This window comes from Salmo salar, chromosome 17 (assembly GCF_965601325.2).
Source record: "Salmo salar chromosome 17, fSalSal1, whole genome shotgun sequence".
Classification (NCBI taxonomy): domain Eukaryota; kingdom Metazoa; phylum Chordata; class Actinopteri; order Salmoniformes; family Salmonidae; genus Salmo; species Salmo salar.
Genome location: NC_138307.1, coordinates 13,510,066 through 13,517,500, shown reverse-complemented (window position 1 = coordinate 13,517,500; position 7,435 = coordinate 13,510,066). Strand labels below are relative to the sequence as shown.

The 7,435-nt window shown below is 48.5% G+C and overlaps 1 protein-coding gene across 1 annotated transcript in view; it reads right to left on the bottom strand.

Annotated features, from left to right (window-relative positions):
* Positions 1 to 7,435, bottom strand: part of LOC106575406 (unconventional myosin-X) — an 89,601-nt gene that overhangs the window by 43,743 nt on the left and 38,423 nt on the right. Inside the window, exon 2 of the mRNA XM_082963471.1 lies at positions 582 to 680. Within this exon, the coding sequence (XP_082819597.1) occupies positions 582 to 680 (99 nt within the window). The remainder of the gene's footprint in view (positions 1 to 581; positions 681 to 7,435) is intronic.

Genomic DNA, 7,435 nt, shown 5'->3' with positions numbered 1-7,435 from the left:
GTGTGTGTGTGTGTGTGTGTAGGTGGGGGGAAATTATACACACATTCTTAATTAGATTAAAACAAACATTTAATTCAATTCTTTTGGCCAGTGGTGGTGAGCTGGGCAGGACAACAGCTTTATAGATGTGTGTATCTGTGTGTGTGTGTGAGTGAGTGTGTGTGTGTGTGATGCTAGCGTTTCTAGCCGTTCCTTGTAGGGAATATATGTCAGAGATGAACATTTGAATATGGATGAGAGGAGAAAGTGGGCCAGGATAACTAGACCACAGGAAGACCAGCAACACTGACATGGCCCAAATGACTAACACTGACATAGCCCAAATGACTAACACTGACATGGCCCAAATGACTAACACTGTAAACCGTCCATTAAAACCATGTCTGAGAGAGAGTGTGTGTGTGTGAGCATGCAATACAAGCAAGGCTGGCATCAATTGCTGCAGATCTTTGTGATGAATTTGTGTGTGTGTGTGTGTGTGTGTGTGTGTGTGTGTGTGTGTGTGTGTGTGTGTGTGTGTGTGTGTGTGTGTGTGTGTGTGTGTGTGTGTGTGTGTGTGTGTGTGTGTGTGTGTGTCGTACCTCTCCATAGTCGGTAGTGAGGACCAGGGTTCCGTCTCCACAGGAGCTAACAGTAGAGGGGACCAGCTGCTCCTTCTCCTTGACCCATACACGGGCCCCCTGCAACACACACACACACACACACACACACACACACACACACACACACACACACACACACACACACACACACACACACACACACACACACACACACACACACACACACACACACACACAGTATATGGTTACTATAAGTTACTACCAGGCTAAAGGAATCGTATACACTCAACTCTTTGTCCATTACCTCTGCAACATCTATCAGAGATCAGAATGTAGAGATTGTAGAGGAAAACAAATACCTGGGTGTCCTTTTGGACAATAAGCTTCAGTGGAGTAAATGGACAGACCTGATCTACAAAAAGAGCCAACAGAGACAATACTTTCTCTAAAAGCTGGGATCTTTTAATGTAGACTCTACTATACTGACTCTGTTTTACAAATCTTTCATTGAAAGTATTTTAACTTTTTGTATTGTTTGTTGGTTTGGCAATGCCACTGTCACCCAGAGAAATATGCTGAGAATGATTATCACCACAGCATGCAAGGTACTGGGAGTCAAACAGACAGGCCTGGATGAGATCTTTAAGGTCAGGGCCCTCTGCAAGGCTCACAAAATCATTTTAGACCCAAGTCACCCCCTGTACCCGGACTATAAACTACTCCCCTCTGGGCGCAGGTATAGGGCACCCCTCAGCAGGAAAAACACAACTAGACAATAGTTTGTGCCAGGTGTGTTATCCCTCCTAAATAGCTGGGGCTAATGTTCCTATCCACTCAGTAAGGCCAGCAGGCTAATGTTCCTATCCACCCAGTAAGGCCAGCAGGCTAATGTTCCTATCCACTCAGTAAGGCCAGCAGGCTAATGTTCCTATCCACTCAGTAAGGCCAGCAGGCTAATGTTCCTATCCACCCAGTAAGGCCAGCAGGCTAATGTTCCTATCCACTCAGTAAGGCCAACAGGCTAATGTTCCTATCCACTCAGTAAGGCCAGCAGGCTAATGTTCCTATCCACTCAGTAAGGCCAGCAGGCTAATGTTCCTATCCACTCAGTAAGGCCAACAGGCTAATGTTCCTATCCACTCAGTAAGGCCAGCAGGCTAATGTTCCTATCCACTCAGTAAGGCCAACAGGCTAATGTTCCTATCCACTCAGTAAGGCCAGCAGGCTAATGTTCCTATCCACTCAGTAAGGCCAGCAGGCTAATGTTCCTATCCACTCAGTAAGGCCAGCAGGCTAATGTTCCTATCCACTCAGTAATACCAGCAGGCTAATGTTCCTATCCACTCAGTAACGCCAGCAGGCTAATGTTCCTATCAACCCAGTAAGGCCAGCAGGCTAATGTTCCAATTCCACTCAGTAAGGCCAACAGGCTAATGTTCCTATCGACTCAGTAAGACCAGCAGGCTAATGTTCCTATCGACTCAGTAAGGCCAGCAGGCTAATGTTCCTATCCACTCAGTAAGGCCAGCAGGCTAATGTTCCTATCGACTCAGTAAGGTCAGCAGGCTAATGTTCCTATCCACTCAGTAAGGCCAGCAGGCTAATGTTCCTATCGACTCAGTAAGGCCAGCAGGCTAATGTTCCTATCGACTCAGTAAGGCCAGCAGGCTAATGTTCCTATCCACTCAGTAAGGCCAGCAGGCTAATGTTCCTATCGACTCAGTAAGGCCAGCAGGCTAATGTTCCTATCGACTCAGTAAGGCCAGCAGGCTAATGTTCCTATCGACTCAGTAAGGCCAGCAGGCTAATGTTCCTATCGACTCAGTAAGGCCAGCAGGCTAATGTTCCTATCCACTCAGTAAGGCCAGCAGGCTAATGTTCCTATCCACTCAGTAAGGCCAGCAGGCTAATGTTCCTATCCACTCAGTAAGGCCAGCAGGCTAATGTTCCTATCCACTCAGTAAGGCCAGCAGGCTAATGTTCCTATCCACTCAGTAAGGCCAGCAGGCTAATGTTCCTATCCACTCAGTAAGGCCAGCAGGCTAATGTTCCTATCCACTCAGTAAGGCCAGCAGGCTAATGTTCCTATCCACTCAGTAAGGCCAGCAGGCTAATGTTCCTATCCACTCAGTAAGGCCAGCAGGCTAATGTTCCTATCCACCCAGTAAGGCCAGCAGGCTAATGTTCCTATCCACTCAGTAAGGCCAGCAGGCTAATGTTCCTATCGACTCAGTAAGGCCAGCAGGCTAATGTTCCTATCCACTCAGTAAGGCCAGCAGGCTAATGTTCCTATCCACTCAGGAAGGCCAGCAGGCTAATGTTCCTATCCACTCAGTAAGGCCAGCAGGCTAATGTTCCTATCCACTCAGTAAGGCCAGCAGGCTAATGTTCCTATCCACCCCGTAAGGCCAACAGGCTAATGTTCCTATCCACTCAGTAAGGCCAGCAGGCTAATGTTCCAATTCCACTCAGTAAGGCCAACAGGCTAATGTTCCTATCGACTCAGTAAGACCAGCAGGCTAATGTTCCTATCGACTCAGTAAGGCCAGCAGGCTAATGTTCCTATCCACTCAGTAAGGCCAGCAGGCTAATGTTCCTATCGACTCAGTAAGGTCAGCAGGCTAATGTTCCTATCCACTCAGTAAGGCCAGCAGGCTAATGTTCCTATCGACTCAGTAAGGCCAGCAGGCTAATGTTCCTATCGACTCAGTAAGGCCAGCAGGCTAATGTTCCTATCCACTCAGTAAGGCCAGCAGGCTAATGTTCCTATCGACTCAGTAAGGCCAGCAGGCTAATGTTCCTATCGACTCAGTAAGGCCAGCAGGCTAATGTTCCTATCGACTCAGTAAGGCCAGCAGGCTAATGTTCCTATCGACTCAGTAACGCCAGCAGGCTAATGTTCCTATCGACTCAGTAAGGCCAGCAGGCTAATGTTCCTATCCACTCAGTAAGGCCAGCAGGCTAATGTTCCTATCCACTCAGTAAGGCCAGCAGGCTAATGTTCCTATCCACTCAGTAAGGCCAGCAGGCTAATGTTCCTATCCACTCAGTAAGGCCAGCAGGCTAATGTTCCTATCCACTCAGTAAGGCCAGCATGCTAATGTTCCTATCCACTCAGTAAGGCCAGCAGGCTAATGTTCCTATCCACTCAGTAAGGCCAGCAGGCTAATGTTCCTATCCACTCAGTAAGGCCAACAGGCTAATGTTCCTATCCACCCAGTAAGGCCAACAGGCTAATGTTCCTATCGACTCAGTCAGACCAGCAGGCTAATGTTCCTATCCACTCAGTAAGGCCAGCAGGCTAATGTTCCTATCCACTCAGTAACACCAGCAGGCTAATGTTCCTATCCACTCAGTAAGGCCAGCAGGCTAATGTTCCTATCCACTCAGTAAGGCCAGCAGGCTAATGTTCCTATCCACCCAGTAAGGCCAGCAGGCTAATGTTCCTATCCAATCAGTAAGGCCAACAGGCTAATGTTCCTATCCACCCAGTAAGGCCAACAGGCTAATGTTCCTATCCAATCAGTAAGGCCAACAGGCTAATGTTCCTATCCACCCAGTAATGCCAACAGGCTAATGTTCCTATCCAATCAGTAAGGCCAACAGGCTAATGTTCCTATCCACTCAGTAAGGTCAACAGGCTAATGTTCCTATCCACCCAGTAAGGCCAGCAGGCTAATGTTCCTATCCACTCAGTAAGGCCAGCAGGCTAATGTTCCTATCGACTCAGTAAGACCAGCAGGCTAATGTTCCTATCCACTCAGTAAGGCCAGCAGGCTAATGTTCCTATCCACTCAGTAACACCAGCAGGCTAATGTTCCTATCCACTCAGTAAGGCCAGGCTAATGTTCCTATCCACTCAGTAAGGCCAGCAGGCTAATGTTCCTATCCACTCAGTAAGGCCAGCAGGCTAATGTTCCTATCCACTCAGTAAGGCCAGCAGGCTAATGTTCCTATCGACTCAGTAAGACCAGCAGGCTAATGTTCCTATCCACTCAGTAAGGCCAGCAGGCTAATGTTCCTATCCACTCAGTAACACCAGCAGGCTAATGTTCCTATCCACTCAGTAAGGCCAGGCTAATGTTCCTATCCACTCAGTAAGGCCAGCAGGCTAATGTTCCTATCCACTCAGTAAGGCCAGCAGGCTAATGTTCCTATCCACTCAGTAAGGCCAGCAGGCTAATGTTCCTATCGACTCAGTAAGACCAGCAGGCTAATGTTCCTATCCACTCAGTAAGGCCAGCAGGCTAATGTACCTATCCACTCAGTAACACCAGCAGGCTAATGTTCCTATCCACTCAGTAAGGCCAACAGGCTAATGTTCCTATCCACCCAGTAAGGCCAACAGGCTAATGTTCCTATCCAATCAGTAAGGCGAACAGGCTAATGTTCCTATCCACTCAGTAAGGCCAGCAGGCTAATGTTCCTATCCACTCAGTAAGGCCAGCAGGCTAATGTTCCTATCCACCCAGTAAGGCCAGCAGGCTAATGTTCCTATCCACTCAGTAAGGCCAGCAGGCTAATGTTCCTATCCACTCAGTAAGGCCAGCAGGCTAATGTTCCTATCGACTCAGTAAGACCAGCCGGCTAATGTTCCTATCCACTCAGTAAGGCCAGCAGGCTAATGTTCCTATCCACTCAGTAACACCAGCAGGCTAATGTTCCTATCCACTCAGTAAGCCCAGCAGGCTAATGTTCCTATCCACTCAGTAAGGCCAGCAGGCTAATGTTCCTATCCACTCAGTAAGACCAGCAGGCTAATGTTCCTATCCACTCAGTAAGGCCAGCAGGCTAATGTTCCTATCCACTCAGTAAGACCAGCAGGCTAATGTTCCTATCCACTCAGTAAGGCCAGCAGGCTAATGTTCCTATCCACTCAGTAAGGCCAGCAGGCTAATGTTCCTATCCACTCAGTAAGGCCAGCAGGCTAATGTTCCTATCCACTCAGTAAGGCCAGCAGGCTAATGTTCCTATCCACTCAGTAAGGCCAGCAGGCTAATGTTCCTATCGACTCAGTAAGGCCAACAGGCTAATGTTCCTATCCACTCAGTAAGACCAGCAGGCTAATGTTCCTATCCACCCAGTAAGGCCAACAGGCTAATGTTCCTTTCCACTCAGTAAGGCCAGCAGGCTAATGTTCCTATCGACTCAGTAAGACCAGCAGGCTAATGTTCCTATCGACTCAGTAAGGCCAGCTGGCTAATGTTCCTATCGACTCAGTAAGACCAGCAGGCTAATGTTCCTATCGACTCAGTAAGGCCAGCAGGCTAATGTTCCTATCCACTCAGTAAGGCCAGCAGGCTAATGTTCCTATCGACTCCGTAAGGCCAGCAGGCTAATGTTCCTATCCACTCAGTAAGGCCAGCAGGCTAATGTTCCTATCCACTCAGTAAGGCCAGCAGGCTAATGTTCCTATCCACTCAGTAAGGCCAGCAGGCTAATGTTCCTATCCACTCAGTAAGGCCAGCAGGCTAATGTTCCTATCCACTCAGTAAGGCCAGCAGGCTAATGTTCCTATCGACTCAGTAAGGCCAACAGGCTAATGTTCCTATCCACTCAGTAAGACCAGCAGGCTAATGTTCCTATCCACTCAGTAAGACCAGCAGGCTAATGTTCCTATCCACTCAGTAATCGACTCAGTAAGGCCAACAGGCTAATGTTCCTATCCACTCAGTAAGACCAGCAGGCTAATGTTCCTATCCACTCAGTAAGACCAGCAGGCTAATGTTCCTATCCACTCAGTAAGGCCAGCAGGCTAATGTTCCTATCCACCCAGTAAGGCCAACAGGCTAATGTTCCTATCCACTCAGTAAGGCCAGCAGGCTAATGTTCCTATTGACTCATTAACGCCAGCAGGCTAATGTTCCTATCCACTCAGTAAGCCCAGCAGGCTAATGTTCCTATCGACTCAGTAAGGCCAGCAGGCTAATGTTCCTATCGACTCAGTAACACCAGCAGGCTAATGTTCCTATCCACTCAGTAAGCCCAGCAGGCTAATGTTCCTATCCACTCAGTAAGGCCAGCAGGCAAATGTTCCTATCGACCTAGTAAGGCCAGCAGGCTAATGTTCCTATCGACTCAGTAAGGCCAGCAGGCTAATGTTCCTATCGACTCAGTAAGGCCAGCAGGTTAATGTTCCTATCCACTCAGTAAGGCCAGCAGGCTAATGTTCCTATCCACTCAGTAAGGCCAGCAGGCTAATGTTCCTATCCACTCAGTAAGCCCAGCAGGCTAATGTTCCTATCCACTCAGTAAGGCCAGCAGGCTAATGTTCCTATCCACTCAGTAAGGCCAGCAGGCTAATGTTCCTATCCACTCAGTAAGGCCAGCAGGCTAATGTTCCTATCCACCCAGTAAGGCCAACAGGCTAATGTTCCTATCCACAGCAGGCTAATGTTCCTATCCACTCAGTAAGGCCAGCAGGCTAATGTTCCTATCCACTCAGTAAGGCCAGCAGGCTAATGTTCCTATCCACTCAGTAAGGCCAGCAGGCTAATGTTCCTATCGACTCAGTAACGCCAGCAGGCTAATGTTCCTATCCACTCAGTAAGCCCAGCAGGCTAATGTTCCTATCGACTCAGTAAGGCCAGCAGGCTAATGTTCCTATCGACTCAGTAACACCAGCAGGCTAATGTTCCTATCCACTCAGTAAGCCCAGCAGGCTAATGTTCCTATCCACTCAGTAAGGCCAGCAGGCTAATGTTCCTATCGACTCAGTAAGGCCAGCAGGCTAATGTTCCTATCGACTCAGTAAGGCCAGCAGGCTAATGTTCCTATCGACTCAGTAAGGCCAGCAGGCTAATGTTCCTATCGACTCAGTAAGGCCAGCAGGCTAATGTTCCTATCCACTCAGTAAGGCCAGCAGGCTAATG